The sequence below is a fragment of the Hypomesus nipponensis genome, chromosome 14 (assembly GCF_054491055.1).
Source record: "Hypomesus nipponensis isolate SF chromosome 14, ASM5449105v1, whole genome shotgun sequence".
Classification (NCBI taxonomy): domain Eukaryota; kingdom Metazoa; phylum Chordata; class Actinopteri; order Osmeriformes; family Osmeridae; genus Hypomesus; species Hypomesus nipponensis.
In genome coordinates this window covers 17,536,273-17,558,498 of record NC_140374.1, presented here as the reverse complement: position 1 = coordinate 17,558,498, position 22,226 = coordinate 17,536,273, and the positions used below count along the sequence as shown (strand labels likewise).

Sequence of the window (22,226 nt, the reverse complement as noted above, 5' to 3'; positions counted from 1 at the left end):
AATACGATGAATGAGATTTGTATTTACAGTACACAGAGGCTACTGATTCATCTGAAGTTTCATAAACACAGTCTTTTACAGCGCCTGAGAAGTAGTCAACACAAAACATGCATTGAGTTCTACAATTCAAAGTGGCCTGCTCTCGTCGAGCACATTCATATGGAACAGTCTTGTTCCACGAGCCAGGGACATTGACACATTAAGCAGAAACAAGTACAGACTATTTTGAATGCGTATTAAGCAGTATACTTCTCTCTCTTGTTTGACCACAATCTCAGGGAGAGAGAGAGGGAGATATAGAGGGAGAGTGGAAGAGAGGTACCAAAAGTCCAGTAACCAATGTGTATAGCATGTGAGTTGAGCTCAGAACTGACTGTCAGCACTCTCTGAATGGAAGCTGAACTATACGATACTGTGTGTAATAGGCTTGACTATATTGGATGATAAAGCAGTAGGAACAGTATTGTAAATGTTTCTTTTTTCTCAACATGCCATTTTGCAGTGTGTTAATATGACAATATACTACAGTAATCTTTATCATACACCTTATTTCTCTTTTCTTGTACTCACATTCATAATGTCCTCTGATTATGATATTTTGTAGATATTTGATGAGAAACGTCCTCTTCAACGTAAGGTAACGCATACCTCATATCAATTTGATGGACTAAAAAACTCACCAGGCAACCAGTCTTAATGGCACATTAGAATATGTGATGTGGTCATTGATTTCAGAAGGTCGATTCCCCAATACATGGTCATCAGCAGCATCATTTTAAAGGAATTATTTTGTGTATTTTTGTTAAATTATTTCCCTGAGAACCAGTTACAAAGCTAAATCTATAAACTGCCTTCCAGAGGATAAGGAGGGCTTCACAGTAATGTCAAACACTCGAGAAAAAACCCTGTAAAAACAAAATAACAACTGGATTTTTTTTTTACCTGAACATTAAGTAATCACCATTTTCATCAAATCGTTTTTTTTTTTTTACTGAACACTGTTTGCCAATTAATCAAAGAAAAGGTTTAGTACACATTTACACATTGAAAGCAACATTCTTCCAAAGAGTCATAATAAGAAAATAAGTAATTTAATACATTTCAATTAGGAAAAGAGTACAATGCACTTACCATCTAACCTGCTCTTGCCAACTCAAATCACAAAACAAAAGCAATTCATTTAAATGTGTGCACATCGTTTTGTATAGATAAATATGAATGTCTGGATTTCTGTTTACCAGACAACAAGAAGCAAAGGAGTAACACTTGTGTCATACTGTGGTGACTGACCTACCTACTGTATCAACTGCAATTGGAGAGAAAAAAAGGACAAAATCTGGAGGATAAAAGGAATCACCATCTAATGCAATTTGAAAGCTCTGCTTGTTTGCAACACAACTTCTCTGCTTCCACTGTTTCAGGTGCCTTGCTCACACAAGGCATTGACTATATAGGGGACACTGTGCCTGACAGTCAAAGTACGACAGCCTTACTTAATAAATAAAATAAGAGTTCCCATAACAAGGTGCACAGAACTAGCCACTCTGAAACACTCTTCAGAGCCCCTTCAGTCTCTTAGCGGTAGGGACACACGGCTCTTCCTCCTCCTGACCTCCAGACATGCAGTACAGAGTGCAGCACTGGGGTACAGTGATGAGCTGTGGTAAAGGAAGATGAGGTGACATTCCTCCAGATTTCCCCAGCGCAGCTAGCATGGCCGCTGGAGAATAGGCGGGATGGGCAAAAACCAAGTGGACCGACGGTGAAATACTGAGAGCCGGGAACAACTGTGTCCCGTCTCAAAGCTCCGTGGTCTCCCAGCTGACCTCCCGCGGAACCTGGCGTCATTTAGTCCCAGTGTGGATGGTGGTGACGGTGGAGGGGCGTGGCCGGGTAGGCTCCACCACTGCCACCACCTGTGGCTCCTCACCAATGGAAGTGGGGGGGCTAGTATTCCGGCTGCAGGATGCAGCAGCAACAGGTTGACCTGGGTGAGGATAAAAATCTCAAACTGAACAGAGAGATCAAACATGTCATCCTGTTTATCTGGTACCAATGGTCTGGTCTAATGCAGTACCACAAGGCTACAATAGAATTACATTATATTCTCCTACAGAACCTGCTTTGTCTAACACTTTAACCTCTTTGGAAGGCTGAATTAAAAATAATAATAAATAAATAAACTGTCCTCCTTCCATATCTTTCAGAATTTTACTTACAGGAGATTGGGGCGCAGTCCACAGACTGACTCTTCGCAGGGCCTCTGGCCTGACTGCGGGCAGTGGGGATGGTGTTGTCAATACTGCCGCCAAAACTGCTGCCCAGACTGCTGCCCAGCTGCAGGCGCTTCATGTGGCGGATCACAGCCGTGGCATTGAATGCTTGCTGTGACGGTTCAGAGAAGGAGATGGAGGGAGAGGGTGGAGAGAGACAGAGAGAGAGAGAGAGAGAGAGAGAGAGAGAGAGAGAGAGAGAGAGAGAGAGAGAGAGAGAGAGAGAGAGAGAGAATGGAGAGACAAGTGCTGTTAATATTTACATACACACAGGAGTACAACGAGCCCTGAGTTAAAGAACATAAACTCACCCTCCATTTGCTTTTGGCAAAGTTTTTACGCATCTGGCGACTGACAGATTCATGGATGTTCTTGCAGAGAGCTGTGTCCCCTGCGATCCTGGAGAAAAACGCAATTCCCTTTTGATCGCACCAATAGTGAACAACTCACAATGTAGAACACTAAGAGCCACTCCTAGATAGAATGCACTATGCCAGGGGTGGGCAACCCTGGTCCTCGAGGGCCGCTGTCCTGCATGTTTTAGATGTTTCCCTGCTCCAGCACACCTGATTCAAATGAATGGCCATTACCAGGCTTCCACAGAGCTTTGATAAAAACTCATTCATTTGAAACAGGTGTGCTGGAGCAGGGAAACATCTAAAACATGCTGGACAGCGGCCCTTGAGGACCAGGCTTGCCCACCCTTGCACTATGCTATTGAAAATATTTGTGATCACTAAATAACCAATACAGTAACACAGACAGGGGCTCAACAAAAAGGTGTTCACACCCATTTGTGTTTGGAGAGTGCCCCCATATGCCCTCTTCCATCTCTAAATACACACCTGCTACTATGGCTGCGACACATCACACATACACTGTTAGTGTCAGCTGTATCACACCAGCTGTCAAAGACCCAATGGCACCATTAAAGCCTAACAGAGCTGTTTCATATTCTCAGCCAGAGACAACCTCCCACATACGGTCCCTCTCGTTAGCTCTGGCCCAAGCAGAGGCAAGCCACTATAATTGTTGATTAGTGCCTCAGCATTCTCCAAGCATCCCTTCAGAACACCAGCCACTAATTGGCAGCCATTAATTCCGCAGATTCATCCCTTTCTTTCTCACTGTCCCCCGATACGCCTATCTTTGTGTCTCCCCCCCCATCTCCCCCCCTTCCCCTTCTCACTCTCTCTCCACCTCTTGCTCCCTCGCTCTCCCCCTATATCCCTTTTCTCTATCTCTCTCCCTCAGAGCGGGGTACAGGAGGGGAGCCATGGTGACAGATGACAGTGGGAGGAAATGCTTTCCAAAATACGTGCGTCATCCACGCTGTGTGTCTTCATCATGATCCTGTCAGTTTTCACTACGTCGTGTGGTTCTCTGTGATTCCCTGTGATTGTGTTGGTCGAGAGGCCTGCGGCAGCAGTGGTTATGGTGGTTAGTCACTCACCATGGGTGCTCCAGAGCTTGGTCACATGTGAACCTCTTATCGGGGTCCTTCTCCATCAGGCAGCTGATGAAGTTTTTAGCTGTGAAACATCAGTGTAACCTCAGTGATTTCACATGGTCGGATTTGGTCTCATCCATGCAATATAGCACTGTACAAGAACAGAGGCCCACATATACAGACACACAGCTCACCAGAGTCTGATATATCATCCCAATATGGAGCATCAAATTCATAGTCTGCCTTGAGAATCTGTTCAAAGAGCTTGGAGTCATTCTCGTCATAGAAGGGAGGGTAGCCACATAACCTAGGACATAGAACACAACAACAAAGCAACATCAAGGAAAGGTAACCCTCAAAATGGATATTTAGTATTGTGGAATTTCAATCCACTCCAGACATTTTATCTTGATAACAACATAAAGTAATCACCATTTTCCAAATTAATCCTGGTGTCGAGATATCTCCCTCTGATCAATGTCAAACTCTTCTGCTACTGTAGAACATTCCCCTGATGGTTCCACCTGACTACCTTAAACGCTCACCACGTCTGACGAACAAGACCGGAAATGATTTCCCTCCAGTGAACACCATCCCCAGTAACACCCCAGGTAATTAGTTTGGCCGCCTCGGTGCAAAGACATTTTGTCAGGTCAGTTTAGACTAAAAGCTTTTGAGGTCATGTAATCAGGCAGAACTTCATGCATTGCGTACCGTATGACGTTTTGTGTTGCCCAGCTACAAAGCTAGCGTAACCCCTCAACCCACCCCCATCACCAGGATATTCACGCATCTTAACTAATATTGCAAGCGCCTCTCTTCCCCCTGTGACCTTAATTTATATAATTTATACAAAATTAAAGCTTGTTAGTACAAAAATGGAGCACTTACAGTATGTAAGCAATAACACCGATAGACCAGCAGTCCACTGCTTTGCTGTAGGGCTTCTGTGCTAGCACCTCAGGAGCTATGGAAGTAGCAAAGGGTTAAGGGTTAGTCAGTTTAAAAAAGGTTGAGTTTATGTTACTCAGATTCACATGAGGAAAGGCAAGTAGGAGTCTTCTGGCACATTACATAAAGTAAGTTTCACACCAACAGAGCACAGGGAGGAAGGCTCACCCACATATCCTGGAGTTCCACAGGCTGTGGCCATGACATCTCCTGTTCCCTCCATCTTTGAGAGGCCAAAGTCACTGATCATGATCTTGGACTCGTTGTGGGGGTTAAAGTAGAGCAGGTTCTCTGGCTAAAAGAAAGAAAAAGAAGACTTAAAAACAAAAACATGTGTGTATGGTTCTCTGTATTAAGTCTTGTGAGGGCTCTGTGTGTGCACGTGTCTGTATTTTTTGTAAGTAGCTATAGTACCTTGAGGTCTCTATGTACTATACCCATGGCATGGAGGTAGTTGACTGCATCCAAAACCTGTTTGATGAGCCTGCTTGCATCCATTTCAGTATAGAAGCCCTTCTCTACAATACGGTCAAAGAGCTCCCCTCCAGACACTCTGAGGACACAAAACAATGAATCAGCACTCCTTATATTTACAGGGAGGGCTTCAAAGGTAAATACCCACTGATGCCAATGTTCTTATCAAATTGGTGGAAGCATTGCTATTGTTTGCTTAACTGTCCACGCACACAGGCACACGAGAGGTTTTCTTTGAATGAGTCTCAGGCAATGGTACAACAACATTTCTACAACGTCGAAACAACCACAATTACAGGACACATCATTAAATAAATCCTTTGAAAAGCAGAGTTTGCCAATTACTAAAACCACAACAAATCTCTGGCATGCTGCATACAGTGAAACATGATGCAACATCACATTGACTTGCATCCATATGGAAGTCAAGGGGGTTGAGACACCATGATATGACAATAGTTCGAAGTTATAGTTAAAAATTATCTTCAGGGTTTAAGATACTCACAATTGCATGATAAGGTACAAGTGGTTGGAGCTCTCATAGATGTCCTCCAATGCCACAATGTTCTCATGTTTTATCCTGCAAGAGAAACAGGACAGTTTTAAAACTGTTAACTTCAGACCATTTCAGTCCTGAACAAAAAATGGCAGCATTATTTTACCTCAATGAAGCCATTCAATGTATAAAGTACCCTTTTTACTTTTCAATAGGTAATAAAAAAACCACTTGCAGACATGGAGAAGACGAGAGACTGCGTGTACGCGTGGGTGTTTCGTGAAGGCGTAGTGAAAATGAGCTGGCTGAACCCTCCTCTTTGCAATCATACCCCAATCACGCAGGTTGGATACAAATCTTTTGTGTAACTTAGGAGAGGGAATTCTCATATCATACTAAGCAGTGACTCATACAACTGCAACCTTGTCATGATTAGCATAGGCAGCAAGAGCACCTGAAGAACTGAATGAATCAAGGTGGCAGGGTCTTGTGTCCAAGCAACAGCAGGATGGCTGAACACTAAAACTCCTTGGAGACAAGTTGATAACACAGGGAATAACAGATGGGTGGGGGGAGGTGGAAGGGACAGGAGTGGGGAGATCGATAACACCAACAACTGCCTCCAACTTAGACTCAGGAAACATGTAGTCATGCTCTGGGGCTATTAGATAAAAACAAGGTTAACATGGGGGGGTGGGGGGTGGCAACTGTAACTAGGCAACTACTTCTTCAACTACGCCAGTGTACCCTTGTGTAGGAGGATTGGAATATACGGCCCTCACCCCCAGTCCTATTCCATGAGACAGGGGCTGACAGTGTCATGGATGTGACCTGACTAGGTCATAATGAAGTGCGCTGGTGTATATGAGTTCTGCAAGGCCCGGGCAGTTTCTTTAGCACTGACAACATAGATTTCAAGCCTCACTCTGAATGGCTTACGGGCCACAGTTCAGAGGGGAGAGGGAGGCAGGAATGTGAGGGGAAGATGAGGATGTGTCAGTCAGGTGTGTGGAACGGGGGAAGGTTACAATAGCGAGGTCTAGTGGTATTCCATGGTACCTACTTCCTAAGCACGGCAATTTCGTTCTCGATGCTGGTCTCCTTCCCTTTCAAAGCCTTTTTCGGAATGCACTTTACTGCAACCATCTTACCCGAAGCTTTCTCCCGAGCCATCACAACTTCAGAGAATGCCCCACTATAAGAGAGGGCAGAGAGGAAGAGACACAAAGAAAAAAGAGAGGGATATATGGGGGGGGGGGGGGGGCAGAAGAGATAGGGTGGAGGCAGACAAAGAGAGAGAGTGAAATGGTCAGCTTTTACGTAAGCACAGACAGAGAGTATTGACATAGGAAACCTTCCCTGCGCAAATACATAGACAGTGCTCAAGGAAGGACATCCCAGAGTACACAAACAGCATACTGTGAATATTTGCTGAGAACCGACAAAGTCCACGGATGTGAGCAACATTGTCGTGTGTCACTGCATGCTGGTGCATTTGCATGGCTGTGTGTATGCCCTCACAATGCAAACACTTTTAACCCTTTCAAACATCCAAAACTTGAATGCTCGATAGATGCCCTCCATCACATCTCTACACATAAAATCCTTTTCTAGACAGGCAAATATGAAATTTAGAGAATATATTCCCAAGCAATCTGTATCTGTTGCTATGCTACCATGTTCACCCCACCTTAATGAATCTGTCAGAGCTGGCGTCACGATTAGCTTCGTTTTCTTTCCACCCTCCCCTTTACCACCTATTTATATTCTTTCACATGCCCTCCCCTGCTTTTCTCTCCTCCTATTCCTCCGGTCATGTTATTATCTTCCCATAGAGGAAATTAGTGCTTGTTGGAAGCTGTTGGTATTCCCCCTCACTAAGACCCCCCCCCTCTCTTTATCAGAAACATTGGTCTGTATTAAAGATCTATTATGGTCAATTTTATGTCCATCCCAGGCAGCTAACGTGAGCCACGATCTGTCAGCTAAGTGCCCTGTGGTCATCAAATCCATGCTAATCCATCTCGACACTCCACAGGGTTATCCCAGGCAGGGGTACAGGTGGCTAACCTTCCCACAAACACGCTGTGGGAGACACACAGATAGGAACTGGTCTAGAGGGGAGAGGGTGAGGACCACACACTAACCCCGAAGGAGAGTTGGTTTCGTATGGCACAGATAAGAACACCTTCTTATCTACTGGCCATGAGATGCATGTTCATGCATGTAAAGGAAAAAATAAGGGTCTCCCTATGTGAATATTGAATAAGTTCAAGGAGCAAGACATCTAGACCGACCTACCATTTTGTCTGAGTACCACTGAGAGACCGATTATGTGTTGCATTTCAGTCCCTGTTCAGTCCCTAACATCAATTTACAGTATGGTATGTAAATAGAAAGAAGTGTGGTTCCTGTTTCCTCACACTGTGCATGTGAAACGTCTCTAGCTTACTTCTTTACCAAACAGAGTTTGCTCTCTGCAGCACACAAGACACACCATGATTATAACCACAGGAAGCCTTGAAAATGTTGTAAGGAGATGTCACATCAAACCGTAGCAACGTTCCTACCGCAGTCTCGTTTAAGTTTAGATATCATTTCCTGACAAAGCAGAGTATACATCCACAGTTCATGCAACATTTGGGTGAGGGTGCGTAACAAGAGGTAAAATACACATACACTCAAACAGAGCCCGATAGCCTGTGTGACTCCACAGTAACGACACGATTTGACCCCAAAATAATCCTGAGTGTGACACGACACAGAAGCCCAGTATTAGAGATGAGAGAGGCTCTTTAAATTTGCCTCTTGATTAAAACTCATTTCAATCCATTACCACAGCCCAATTTGCAGCATGGCCCCAAACAATTTTGACCCAGTGCCACACTGTATTCTCTGCCTTTCAGACCTCAGAGCAGTTTACATTTAGTTATTTAGAAGACACTCTTATCCAGAGCAACTAACAGTAAGTACAGGGACATTCCCCGAGACAAGTAGGGTGAAGTGCCTTGCCAAGGACACAACGTCATCTTTGCACTGCCGGGAATCGAACCAGCAACCTTTGGATTACTAGACCAATTCCCTAACCTCTGAGCCACCTGACTCCACATGAACACACTATCACTCTCATTCAAGTTGTTGCTTTGCGTGAGGTTGACCTTAAAGGCTCTTGGGGTAAAGAGACCGGAATTTCTCCAGTGCCCTCGTTTTAGCTTTGGCTGGGAGACATTCGGCATACACCACTCCATCCTGTTAGACAAACACTGGGGAGCTGGTGGGACTGTTTTACCCAGCGTCTCACAATAAGACACCATGCTGTCCAGAACTACTGTGCTCTACATCAAGCTTTGTTGACAACGACAGCGCAGGGTTGCCTCATGTAAAATAGCACATCTTGTTTTGCAGGTCTGTTTCGTGGGGGCTGATGTTGTCGTTTTTACAGTACCTCCGTCCTGCTACCATTGCTGAGTAATCACATCAAATCATCTTGTGTAAGACGCATTAGTACTCCTGTTATGTAATCTATTGGATGGAGAGTCGAGGCTTGATAATCCAGGTGAATCCCCTGCTTGTGGATCTCGTTTCACTGCCCTCAGTTACTGTTATCATTCTAATGTCTCAGTACTTATAATCTACAAATTGTTATGACGAACAGTACACCCATAATCTGACAAGGACATTTTCGAGTAAGATTTGTAGAAAATACTAACACTGCCTTTCTATAAAATATTGACTATGGATAATGTGTATAGTTACATCTTTGTGCAGTAGATGGTCCTAGTGTCTCTTGTTGATCGTTTCTGATGCACCTCTACCATTCTGTAGTCCTGTATACATCAACAACAGAAAAGGATGTTCCCCGTTTGTAGTATTAACAGTTCATGGACATGGGCCAGTGTTCCTGGAATGTAAGGTTTAAGGTCACTGCATGGTTGATGAAATGGGGGAAACAATCATTTGTATCTTTCCTGGAGGTTAGCCTCACTGCATGACAAGAGCTTGTCAGTCATAAATAAATAAATAAAACACATGCGTAAATACATCAGAGGCTTGGCCAAAATCTATCTAAAGATGCCACTAAGCCAGAGATCTCATGAGAGCCAGATTGTTTAGATAAGGGTGATTACTGCCCGCTCTCCACAGATAGATGTCCTCCACATAGCAGCCTATTACTAGGCCTATAGGGCTGAGCCCACTGCTACTCAGTGGCAAATTAGACATGAACAGATATAGCTTTATAAAATTCCCACACTCAAATGTATATCTGTCGATAATTAAAACATAAAATCAGTTGATGTTATATAGTAATCGATATTTGTGAAATTACCACAATCCAACATTATGAATAAACCAGTTTAGTCTCTAGTGAATGGTTATATAAAGTGTCAGATTTGCAGAGTGCTGTGTTTTAGGAATCATACTGATGAGAGGCTAAGGTGTGGATGGTTTGAGGAGTGGAGGCGTGGGTGGAGTACCAGTCAGCGGGTCACTGCACCCACAGAACAGCTCTGGGTTGCCATCATTCCAGTTGCCTAGCTGCAGTTCAGGTCACACTCTAACTGTGAGGAACTCATGTACAGGAACACAAAGATCCACTTTACTTCAATGTCCCTGGGAGAAAAACCAGGAACAGCACTTTCCTTAAAAGTAGAATTTCAACAAAAAAAATTGTAACAAAACACTTTGGTACAGAGATGGCAATTTTGCCCTTCTGTTCCTCCTTGATATGACTAGGCAATGAAATTGTTGGTGGTCTTTAAAGTCATTTTGTGCTTTAGGTTGTTGTTAAAGGTATCTTTGACTTGTGCCTCGTTATACCTGTTGCGGGCCAACTCTTCCACTAACGCTGACCACTTTGATGGCTTTGCCACAGGGATCTGCTAGGGCGTCCACCTGTGTAGTCAATGACCTGCTCCCTCAGAATATCAGCAGCTTAAAACTGAAATTAGCCCTGCAGAGGACGGAAGGGGGAACAAGTCTGGCAGAGATGGAGCCAGTGTGGCTTCAATAGCACAGATTTCATTAGCTACAACCGTAACAGTATGAACCAAAGGGCAAACCAAAGCACAATAACCATTTAGAGACACAGCCCCAGTGTTTCCATCCAAGACTCCAATTGATCAGAAATACATCCATGTTATTGCCTGCAAGACACCTAAACAGCTACAGTGTGTGTTTTTTATGTCTAAGGATTTAGAAGGCAGCTAAGTATGGTTGGAGGTAAAATCTGGGAAGTCAACATCAAGGATTGAATCAATGTGACAGAGCAATTATATTATCAGCAGTGACAGTATCTGCTTGTAATGAATCTCATTTTCTGTAGTGACAGTCTGATATTGGGGTTATAACCTCTAATAATAATATACTGAATGGAAAACTAAACTGAATGACTAAGGTTTGTGAATGCACATAGGCGGACACTAAAGGGGATGATAGTTGGGCTTCAGATGTGGGGAAGCCTGTAGAAAAAGGGGGGAGGAGGATAATCTGTGGCCGTTCCTGTCCTCCACTCCTTCCTAGGTCAGTCTATTCTTAATCTCCAGTTAAAGCCATGGGGTTGAGCAGGAGAACCCAGCCCTATGGCTGGCTTGCCCTAGGTGACCTGCTGTGAGACTGGCTTAGCGGCACTGCATACACAACAAGGCGCTCCCTGATTCAGACTGCAGGAGCCTCAGCTTGAGTCTGTGATGTTGATACAGGACTCTGGGGAGAGGGAATGTGCTTTCTTGATGACAATATGACAGCATGTCTTTGTAAAGCAGGTAATACAAAAGTGTATAGATGCATTGGATTGTGAGATAATTAGTTGTCTTTAACGTATGAAGACATGACTCGGATTATATGATGAACACAGCCTATTCATTTAGCATTTTGTAAAGGTTCTTTTCACTCAGCACAAGAACTAAGGATGCTGGAGAGCCCAAGTTGTGCCTCTGCAACAAAACAAGAATAATGTAGATCTGGGCATGTGTATATGTGTGCATCCACGTGTGTAGGTCAGTGCACGTTTCAGTGCACTTAAATTAAAGTCGAAGCCCACAATCAATACCTGGAAATATAACATTGTTGTGTTATGCTAAAGAAATATTTAGAAACAGCTACCAACATCCTCTAATATTATCTGTGTTTACAATTGTAAATGGGGGTGGGAATGCTTGTTTATTGAAGATCTTGGTGAATTTTCAGCTTGACACCTATCTCCTGAGTCAAATACATATTTCCCTGGGGAGATTCAATTTTTGACTCCTCCAAAAAAAAAAAAAAGATCAAATCACATTCTGCTCAGTCAGAGGGGGGAGGTGCTGTTGTAGGCTAAGCTATGTGAGCTGCATCTGAGAGAACTGAAACGAAAACCTGCTTCATTAGAGAGAAAAATACACACATCAATCCATGGACTTGAGATGTGTTTTGATGGTTTCACTGAACAGAAGGCCCAATGATTGCGTAACTTTTTTTTCTTTGCAGGAATAGACCTGGACAGATATTAGCAAGCATGTATGCTTCCATTTTGGGGAATGTGCCCTCCCAAGTGAGTGCTTACATGCTCCTACTGCATCATAACTCACCTTGTGAGAACAGACAAGCAGTAATAACTGTGGACAGAAATAACCTCTGGAATTTGTCTATTCTGTAGTCCAAGCATGTAAATAACAAGGCTGTCTCTCAGTGTACAACAAACAGGGCTACTGAAAGCAATCCACAAACTATGTACGAGTGTGCAGTATTTTAACAGCATCTAGAGTGACATCAATTAGTTATTTACAGAAGTCAAGTAAGTCATCAAAGCTGTGATTACGTGTCGTCGATTTGGCCAATCAAATGATCTATTGGGAGACATATCCTCTGCTGCATACCATACGACCATTTATAAGGTAGCTAGGGTATTCAACTGCCTGGACAATTCGATGTAAAAGTAGACCTAATCCACAACATGCTCATCTTAGAACAAGCTATGTTATTTGAGTGTGAGGACATTATTAATGTCATTAGTAAGATAAATTGAGTCTCTTGTTAACTCTTGCTATTGTTTCCAAATGTCTATATTTAATGTATCCTAACGGATATGAAAAACTGTGATGGCCAATGTTGACTCGAGATGATTTTTTTTTTTACAGAAAAGTAACTTCACATTTATTTTGATATTCTATGTAAGCTATCATTTACTCTTTATATTGCACTATTTCCAGTGAAGGCCTATCCCCCAAAACAAAAAGCCTATAAACAATATTTATTTACACGTCTTTCATGGACTAGCCTATTCGATATTCAACAGCTGTCTGTAGTGACTAAATTGCGTTTCCGTTAACGTAGGCTACGATGTCTTTTGTCTGCCGTCGGAGCTTTAACTGGTTAACTGGTGATAAAGTTCCATTCAGTGTTACTAATCATGGGCCTGAAAGTCGATAGCATACAGTATTACTTACGTTCCAAGGACTTCTTTGAAGTCAAATATTTTCTTGATATCATCAACATGTTTTTTCCACGATGGTCCATCCCCGAACTCTCCATTCTCCCTTGCCATGTCGCACCAGGGAAGTACGTGAGACAACTCGAGCTGTCTATATATGTCTAAATGTGCTAAATCTGCTGACAGACTATCAGCAAGAGGTTCCTGATAGTATACAAATGACACCTTGTCTCAGCCCATCCATGTAGGTACTGCAGCGCAAAAGCAGAGGTGACCACGACACGTACAGGTTATCTGACTAATCTGTTTGACGTAACCAGACCGTGAGCTTCATTATTTTGTGTCCTTAGAATTGCCAACAATTTTCCCTTCAGAATTATGGGAAGTAACATTTAGTATGTGAAAGATGACTCCTGAGTCGTTGTGCATCTGCACCGCTGTTCGTAATACCGACCGCCCTTTTGGTTGTTATAGCAATAAGGAGTGGGAGTCTGCTCTCGCCTATGTATCTGACAGCGTGAGTATGTATGAGTGAACGTTTAGTGTTCGCATTGCACCAAACCCACGACCCAGACAGTGTTCGGATTTACAATGGCATTCCTTGTCCATAGTGAATAAAAACTTAGCCCTACTTGGACAAACTTACAATAACGATGTTGCACATGGCCATAGATCAAAGAAAACAAAAAAGGATGTTGCTCGAAGCCAGTTCAATGTAGCCTACACTCTCCAACAGACTGTTAATCCTTTTTTAGGCATATGTTTTTAATTTAAGTCTCAATCTACTATGACCATGCAAGTGACAACAGACTATGACACTGAAATCTCTTTTTGTGCTGGATACTTGGTACATTCACGTTACTTTTTAATATTTTGGTCTAGTCTTTGTAGGATGTTGAATGTGAAAGTAAAAAATTCTGAACTATACTGAAACTGCTTTGCCTTTCAACCAAATAGTACACATAGATTGCAAACAGCTGAAAGTAAAACATAATGGCCAGAGATTTTTTACTTTTTACTTTGCACACAAAAACTATATGGGTTGGGCCTATAGAGAATCTGAAGCTCAATTAAAAGTCAACACGACGGATAACAAAGCACAGCCTGTGCCAAACTTTGTTATTGTGTGATATCAATCAATTAATTTATGTAATAATTCCAGTGTAAACTTAATTTGTAAGCTCTCAAGATTCATTCTGAACCATGTTAGTCATTGTGAGCACGTGATTGAAATACTGCTCTGCTTTTACTGAATACCAGATGCCATCGTACTACGAGATAGGAACTATGAAGAGAAGATGGAACCTAGAGAAGATTAGAATTTAGACTTGACATAAAAAAAATATAGACCAACTGCAACAACTAACAGAACTGTAACTAAGAACAGAAAACAAATAACAAATGTCAGTTTAGGAAGTTTGAAATATCATATATCTGATATCAACATCATGTGTGTACTTACAAACTCAATTCATCTGTGTTACAAGTCTTTACATTCCAACAGTCTCATAGCAGTCCATGTGCCCCCTCCTTTTTTTGTAAAGCAGTCTCTTTAGCACTTTGTGCTATTAGAACATTGAGAAATGTAATGCGATTTACAGTAGATGTGTGGGATGGTGCAGGTGCGGCCATTTTGTAGCCAGGTGTTCCAGAGTCTCAGGAGAAAGTAGCAGTGAGGATGGCCTCCTGCTGTTGGTGATGAAGCGTTCCAATACCCACGGCCGGTGCAGGTAGTGCCGGCCGACTTACCAATCGGAGCTGAAAAAAAAGGGAGAGAAATTGATGTAGCTGTCACCGCGTCGAACATGTATTGTTAATAAAAAATGGTTGTTTATATTGCCGGCTTTCACCTTGCAAGCCAGCTGCTTTTCAAATCTAGGAGATATGAAAGACCAGGCGCCCATGTTCTGGGGCTCCTCTTGGCTCCAGACAAACTCTGTGACAAAGTAGAAACAAGTTTTTAAACTGAACATGACCATGTTCTTTAGCAGACTGAACAAATGTTAATGAACAAATACCCCTGTACTAGGTCAAACAAGGATATTCTAACATTGTCGTGAGAAGAGGCAGTTTCAGGTTAGGATACCTTTGGCGTTTTTGTACTTCGAGAGCTCTTGTTGCAAAGTCTCCAGAGGAAACGGGCATAGTTCCTCAACACGCACCAGTGCTGTATTCTGGCTGGCTGCAGACGTCTCTCTCTGCTTCAACAGGGCGTAGTAGTGTTTGCCAGAACACAGCACCACCCGCTGGACACTTTGGGAACACAAAATTAGCATGATAGTGATGTCACTTCGCCAAAATTCTGAACGTCAATATGATACCAATTAAGATGAAACTTTCTCAAACTTCCTTTCCATAACACAGTATTAAAAAAGCACAAAGAAATCAATACCATCAATACTGTCAGCTCCACTTTTTATGAGGAAAAATCCCTAATGATATTTGAAAAAGTCAACTTGATGGTGAATCAAGTTCACATGAAATGGTTGAATAGCCTTTATGAAACACTCAATGATTTAATAAAAACCCTAGATATGATATACTCTAGTTTTATTTTTATGTCCTCCTTGCAAAAGCTGGACATACTTTTACAACAATAATTATATTCTTATCAATATTTGATGCCACCACATAGTCGAAGGAATTCTGTAATCTGTGGAAACAGTTGCAGAGGGTAAAGAAGAAAATCTGCCAATCCTGAGAATTCAGTGGTCCTTACATGAACCTTTCAAAAAGGGTGCATTCTACTGTGTATAATCACCTCTCTGGTACGACTGAGGGGTCACCCAATACCGGTTTGAATGCTGTTCCTGGACCCATTTCAGCCAGAGTGGATACTGCCCCCTAGAGGTAGACACATCATTTATTGTCTCATTCACTCTGGATTTAAGTGATTCCTGTATTTCAATTGGAAATGCTGTCGTTAAGAGTTGTTACTCTAGTGTAATGCTCACAGAGAATCTCAGCAGAGTTTTCGGCCCAGCCACAATGAGGGGCTTGCGGAAGTTGCGAATCATCTGTCGTCGGAGTAGGTGGAAGTACTGTGCTGGGGTGGTGGGGTTGACCACGCCCATGTTGACGTTGTCTCCATCCACCCCTTCCTCTTTACTGTCACACATCTGAGGGATGACAAGATGGCAAGATCCAAAAAGACACAGGTACATCACTTTACAGAATGTCATCCAGTCGTCAAGCAAAGCTACCATTAGAACAGATACACTTGATCTTCACATTGCTGGAGATGTGATTGTCCAGCTGACCTGTAGGAAGCGCTCCATACGGCACGAGGAGTGTTCGGGTCCTGCTCCGTCATAGCCGTGGGGCAGCAGGATCACTATGCCACTCTGGAGCAGCCATTTAGCCTCACCTGGGGGTCACATGAACCGTTTATACACCATTTATACACACATCCACAATTCAACTAGTCAATTACAACATTTTGCTCACCCGTTCACTGCTTCTCCTTATATATATATATATATATATATATATATATATATATATACACACATTCACTTGAAAAGCAAGAAAACAATGAAAATAAATTACTATGGGGATTGGTGACATGAGCTAACCTCCAGAGATGAAAGTGTCAAAGATGATCTGAGCTCCGTTGAAGAAGTCTCCAAACTGAGCCTCCCAGATGGGCAGGAGCTTGGGCTGGGCAATGCTCATGCCGTACTCAAACCCCAATACAGCCTCCTCAGACAGGGCGCTGTTACACACCTACACAGCACGCATGCACACAAACACATTTATTTTCCTTTGAGATGGTCAAAATCAAGGTAAATACTTTTTTTGTTGGCATGTTGGAATTAGTAGGCTAAATTTGGTATGGCACCATAATGTAAAGTTACCTCCAGGAAGCTTCTTTGCTGAGGATCCATGTGGTTGAGGGGGATGTACATGTCGTTGGTGTCCTGACAAACCACCATGGCGTGTCTCTGACTAAACGTGCCTCGGCCTACATCCTGTCCACTGATGCGAATATTAAACCCTGCACAGAGAAAAAGTTCTTAACCCACGTAAAAAAACAAAACACAAATTTGTTGTGACAAAAAATGATTTTGTTTGAAAGAGGCTGATTGACCTTGGCAGAGTAGAGAGCCAAATGCCATCGCCTCTGCTGTCGACCAGTCCAGCTTGGTTCCCTCCCCAAGTTTCTGCAGACGACCCTGTCATCACACATCAACAAGAATCACCTTTGGCATCTCTATTATCAATACAATACATTATAACTCTCACACCCAACAATAATATAGCAATAGCCCATACTAATGAACCCTTTACCTGTACATGCATCTTCCCCAGGTGGCTATGGAGCTGGATTTCCTGGGGGATGTCAACAGACTTGGCACCCACGTACTGCAACAGGGAAGCAGGCACGCCCGTGTCCCAGGTGGTGACCTTTGCCCCTGGCTCCACCAGGCCCCCCCAGCGGCCCTGCAGGTTGGTGGGAGGAGGGCTATACAGGGTCATGTTGGCCAGCTTGTCGTTGAGCATGGAGTAGTGGGTGGACTTGATCTCGCCGCGCTCTTCCTCTGTCATCACACCCTCTGAGATGAGCTGGTCTGTGTAAGAGTCTGGTGTGCTTTTTCTGGAGCTGAGGTAAATACAGATTGATATACATATATAGATTAACAAAGGTTTTTTTTTTTTTTTTTTTACATTACAATGGAAAGATTTCGAGTTTTTACATTTTTCCAAACTCAGGTTGCATTACTTTTTTGTTACTGTACTCACCGGATAACCTTGTACATGGCAGGGTTGGTAAAGGAGGGCTCGTCCAGCTCATTGTGGCCCCACTGGCGGTAGCAGAGCAAGTCCAGGATCACATCCTTCCTAAAGCGCCGCTGGTACTCCACCGTCAGACGTGTGGCCCGCATGACATCCTCCGCATTGTCCCCGTTGACATGGATCACAGCACAGCCCACCATCTTACCTGAGGAGAAAAAAAACAATGTACACGCCTGTACCCTGCGCAAGCAACTCAAATACGTATCAACATTGTAATGCCCGTTTTTCCAATTTCACATACCAACGTCACTGCAATAGAGAGATGATCTCCCTCTCTCTGATGGAGTGGTATAGCCAACTTGGTTGTTCACAATCAGGTGGATGCTTCCACCCACTCTGTAGTGTGGGAGGTTGGAGATAGTAAATGTTTCTGGGACAATTCCTTGTCCTGAGAATGAGGCATCTCCATGAACCTGAGGGAAAGCAGGATACCGCAATGAAAGTCAAACTGTAGCACAACATAGATTTTTTTGTGGAATACGCGATGGTATCTTTTATTTTAACAGCAGCTGTAAAGGAGGATGATGATTAATGTAGACAATCATTAAAATATGTTACCAGTATCCATGTACCTTCTCTATTGCGTAAGAACTTGGGAAACGTGTTTCCAGGTTGCTGTGAGTGAATCAGTACCTGAAGACAGACAACTTTATCCCCTGGCTGTGCATTTTCATGGAGGGAATAGTCTCCCTCTTGTTTAAGCTGCTCCCTCGCACGGGCCTTGCCCTGGGTGACGGGGTTGATGGCCTCCAGGTGGGAGGGGTTTGGCAACATGGTCACATGCAGAGGGTGACCTGCTCCAAAGTTCAGCTCCACCGATGAGGTAAGGTGAGACAAAACATCTCCAATAGATGGAGAGTTCTCGGGGAACTCGCTTAAACCACGCATCTTCCTAAACATGAGCTGGGGGGTCACAGAGAAACACAATCTTGAAGAATAGTTTGATAGTTTAGAATAGTTCTTTACTGTTTTCTACCTTCTCAATGATAAAAGCTAGAATGACACTTCACTTAACTACCCTTATCTTACCATCTGACCTGGCCTGGATTTAAATGGTGTTAAACAGTACACTTGTCTGTGCAGGTTTTGAAGCTGGTGTGAAATGGTAATGACCTCTGACCTCTGGTGGAAACTGCAGGAGTCCCATGAGTAGATTCAGTCTGCCTCTGTGGGGCATGCCCATGACGATGTCCGACACCCCACTGGAGGCAGACAGACGTAAAACCTCGTAGAAAAAGGCCATCATACTTTCTGCTCCCTCTCCACCATACCTTTTCACAGTGGCAAACTTGGTAGCCAGGAAGTGATCAAACTCCTGGGATTGTGCAAGAAAAAATCACAAATAAGGTATAATATTCTACTTCTTTTGAGGTAACATTTATTCCAAACTGATAACCACCAAATGTCTGTAGGACTAACTGATCACCCCCAATATAAAATAATGTCATGATGAATGGATGCTAAACATGGACACATGAGATTCGTGAGAGATGATGGCATCCCCAGAATCTTCTCTGACCTACAGCACCTACCTGGGACTCCAGCATGAGTCTGGCCACGTGCCTCCTTTCCTTGGGGGTGAAAGTTTCCTTTTTCAGTTCCTCAAAGCGGTCAGCCAACCACTCCCTTTCCTCCAGGCTGGTTAGCTGGCTGGTCTCCACAGAGATGTTCCCACAGTAGGCATTCTCTAAGTAGGCTAGTACCTCTGCCAATGGAGCCTCAGCTTTCCCAAAATTCCGTAGTCCTGAAGAAAGGAATTTAATAGGAGAGCATGAAAGTGCACACTGTCAGCAGTTATGAATACATTACAGAACTTCAAGGTCTCATAATGTACTGTATATATATTCACCAATTACATTTGAATTTAATTATAAAGATATGCTGGTTGTGTTATTACATTGATTATGGAATAATGTACATGATCTAAAGGATGAGTACCAGGATATCTACTATATTATCAACTAAAAATAATAGCCTATGTTAAGCCATGATCATGTGTGGTGAGTCACTGGATTGAATAGTATTGCCAGTATGGTTGATTGAGGAAGTGTTTAAATTGTAACTCGTATTTTGGCCTTTAGGTTTCAGAACTATAGTACATACCAGATGTGTTGAGCTGTCCATGCAGGCATTCAGACAGAATGTTGATCTCTGGTACATTGTTTACCACTGGCTCCTGAGGCGAGAGGGGGTTTATTTTAGCAGCCTTGTGTCCATGCGCTCGATATGCTTCCACAAGTCGGGCTAGACCGTGATCTGAGTAAACAGGAAAATAAAAGGCATTTTATTTCAAACTGTATAAGTCCAAAATAAGTTTTATTTCGTCAACCGGAGGGACGAGGTAATTTCTCCAACAACTATCTCGCGTATTACTGATTTAAAACGAACTGTAGGCAACTGACTGACAATGTTGCCCCTAGTTTCGTGGTTAGAATGAACCAATATAGACTCATACACTTTACAAGCCAATTAGCATACAGTAAATTCACAAATATCTGAACATAAAAAATACAAACAATATACGAATAACATACCCACTGACCTTGATTGAGTGCAGAGGTATTGTCACTGTTGAACTTCGAGTCCCCCTCAGTCTGTTTGGGTCGGTACCCGTATACACCTTTATACGTATGATAAAAACAACCTAAAACTGGCCGAACGACACTACATGGCAGTGCAATTCTACGATGCACGTTTCTAAGAAGAAGTATGGCTGACATAGTTTAATTGTTTGTAACTGAATTTTACACCAAGTGATACTTAAACGATTTACAGCAAAACGTCGGCCATGCTACTTTAGAAAGATGGGAGGTTCCAACGCACTCCAATCCTATTGGCTGTGCGGCGTGGAGTTCCTTACACAATTAGTTGGACGTTATGTGAACTCCTCCTGTTGCCCCAGTGGAAGATGTCACCTCTGAATATAAAGCCTACCAACTTGTTGTAATCGTGTATATATATTTATATATATTTTTTAGTATACTTTTTTAGATAAAATCCCCTAAAGTTGACAGCAATGCAGTGAAACCAAGCATATTGTGTGTTTACATTGATGATTAATGGACTTTCAAACAGACTCAAACTGTCCCTGAAGAAGCAGAAACCATTTAGGGAGGACTTTACTATGCCTACCTGTTCTCATGGTATCCCATTAAATGTAATAGATACTTAAATAATAGATATTCTTAAACAAAACAGAGTAAATCCTCCTGTTTCCCCTATAATTTATCCTTGATTACAATGGATCTAATAAACTTGAAAATTGTGTTGTTAATGGCAGGTTCATGCAACATCACAGCGGGTCTTGGGTTTGAATCCCGCACGTGTAGCTGTGGATAAAACGGCTGTTTTTGTAATAAAATAGAAACAAATATGTGGGAGGTATGGGCCATAACTTGCTACAAAACCAGCCAAACCATGTTTATTCTGGAAAACATGTCACCTCTTCATGCCAAAACAAGCCAATCCAGTGTCTAAATGATGGTTCCTCTGACATCTCACATAGGCTAATGAAGACTGTAGAAAGTTTTTTCTCTCATCTTTATCTCTGGTGAAGTAAAAACATTGTAATGGTATCGCTTCTTAAACTACCCAGTTAAAATATCCATTTCTTATTTCCACTAAATCATGATATCAGGTTTCAGTCTTCCGACTGTTCAGTTCTTGAGGTAATCATGTGTTAATGCAGGGTTATCAATATGAAACTGAGACCGCTCCAAAAAAAAATCGTATTCTGTACCGCCAGATGGTGACATTGCATGTTTTAATTACTGTAAAAATAGGTTTACCTAATTCATGTCATTTACACCACTAGTGCACAGTGCCCATGATGCAGCCGGTGATTAAGATGCCAGTGAAACACACAAATACAGATTACTTTAACTATATAGTGCACAGTGCCTGTGATAAAATTGGTGGCACACACAAGATTCCTGGAATTAGGCCTATAGATAGGGCACAGTGCCCGCGATGATGTCGGTGACACAATCTGTACATGGCTCTGGCTATATCCGTATCGTTTTGGCTCGCGAGAGCTAGCTTAGTGCAGCTCAGTCAACTCAACATGGCCGTGAGTTGAGAACAAAGTGAGCACGAGACGTGTTTTGCCAAGGCACGCAGCGCGCGTGCTGGTGCACTTCGAATTCACCTCTTAAATGGAACAAATAGCGACTTGGAAGACTCTACAGGGGTTTCCATAGTAACAAGGGACTAATTTATCTAGGCCTACATAAATAGATTTGTTTAATGCGTTGTTTAGTATTACTGATAGGCCTATACCATGGGCGTATCTAGCCTGGGGGCTGGAGCCCCCCCCTAAAGTTTCATTAGCCCCCCCCCCTCCATATTTTAAATCTAAATGTGTTAATTTATTTTCCT

At 42.8% G+C, this 22,226-nt stretch overlaps 2 protein-coding genes across 2 annotated transcripts; both read right to left on the bottom strand.

Moving 5' to 3' along the window:
- Positions 1–2: 2 nt before the first annotated feature.
- Positions 3–13,509, bottom strand: camk1db (calcium/calmodulin-dependent protein kinase 1Db). Its single transcript, XM_084672650.1, has 11 exons — positions 13,069–13,509; positions 6,708–6,839; positions 5,654–5,728; positions 5,089–5,227; positions 4,843–4,969; positions 4,615–4,690; positions 3,918–4,030; positions 3,727–3,805; positions 2,585–2,672; positions 2,220–2,385; positions 3–1,987 (listed from the first exon to the last, which is right to left on the bottom strand). The coding sequence occupies exons 1-11, from the start codon at positions 13,164–13,166 to the stop codon at positions 1,845–1,847; spliced, it is 1,236 nt and encodes a 411-aa protein (XP_084528776.1). The 5' UTR covers positions 13,167–13,509; the 3' UTR covers positions 3–1,844.
- A 521-nt stretch (positions 13,510–14,030) lies between these two features.
- On the bottom strand, positions 14,031–20,665 carry dhtkd1 (dehydrogenase E1 and transketolase domain containing 1). Its single transcript, XM_084672889.1, has 17 exons — positions 20,392–20,665; positions 19,953–20,105; positions 19,382–19,593; positions 18,970–19,164; positions 18,483–18,752; positions 18,091–18,262; positions 17,796–17,994; positions 17,343–17,655; positions 17,143–17,227; positions 16,910–17,049; positions 16,628–16,778; positions 16,313–16,419; positions 16,007–16,171; positions 15,814–15,896; positions 15,139–15,305; positions 14,903–14,988; positions 14,031–14,810 (listed from the first exon to the last, which is right to left on the bottom strand). Exons 1-17 carry the CDS (start codon positions 20,567–20,569, stop codon positions 14,709–14,711), a joined length of 2,778 nt encoding a protein of 925 aa, XP_084529015.1. The 5' UTR covers positions 20,570–20,665; the 3' UTR covers positions 14,031–14,708.
- Between the last annotated feature and the right edge of the window lie 1,561 nt (positions 20,666–22,226).

What these genes read in the sequence shown, in the direction of transcription:
- dhtkd1 (XM_084672889.1), bottom strand. Translation starts at nt 20,569, where the DNA reads ATGTCAGCCATACTTCTTCTTAGAAACGTGCATCGTAGAATTGCACTG. An exon ending in TGACACTTTCATCTCTGGAG is followed by an intron (nt 16,420 to 16,627) that starts GTTAGCTCATGT and finishes TGTGACCCCCAG; the next exon opens with GTGAGGCTAAATGGCTGCTC. An exon ending in CCCTCAGTCGTACCAGAGAG is followed by an intron (nt 15,306 to 15,813) that starts GTGATTATACAC and finishes GTGTTCCCAAAG; the next exon opens with TGTCCAGCGGGTGGTGCTGT.
- camk1db (XM_084672650.1), bottom strand. Translation starts at nt 13,166, where the DNA reads ATGGCAAGGGAGAATGGAGAGTTCGGGGATGGACCATCGTGGAAAAAA. An exon ending in TGGAACTCCAGGATATGTGG is followed by an intron (nt 4,691 to 4,842) that starts GTGAGCCTTCCT and finishes CTACTTCCATAG; the next exon opens with CTCCTGAGGTGCTAGCACAG. An exon ending in GGTGTTATTGCTTACATACT is followed by an intron (nt 4,031 to 4,614) that starts GTAAGTGCTCCA and finishes TCTATGTCCTAG; the next exon opens with GTTATGTGGCTACCCTCCCT.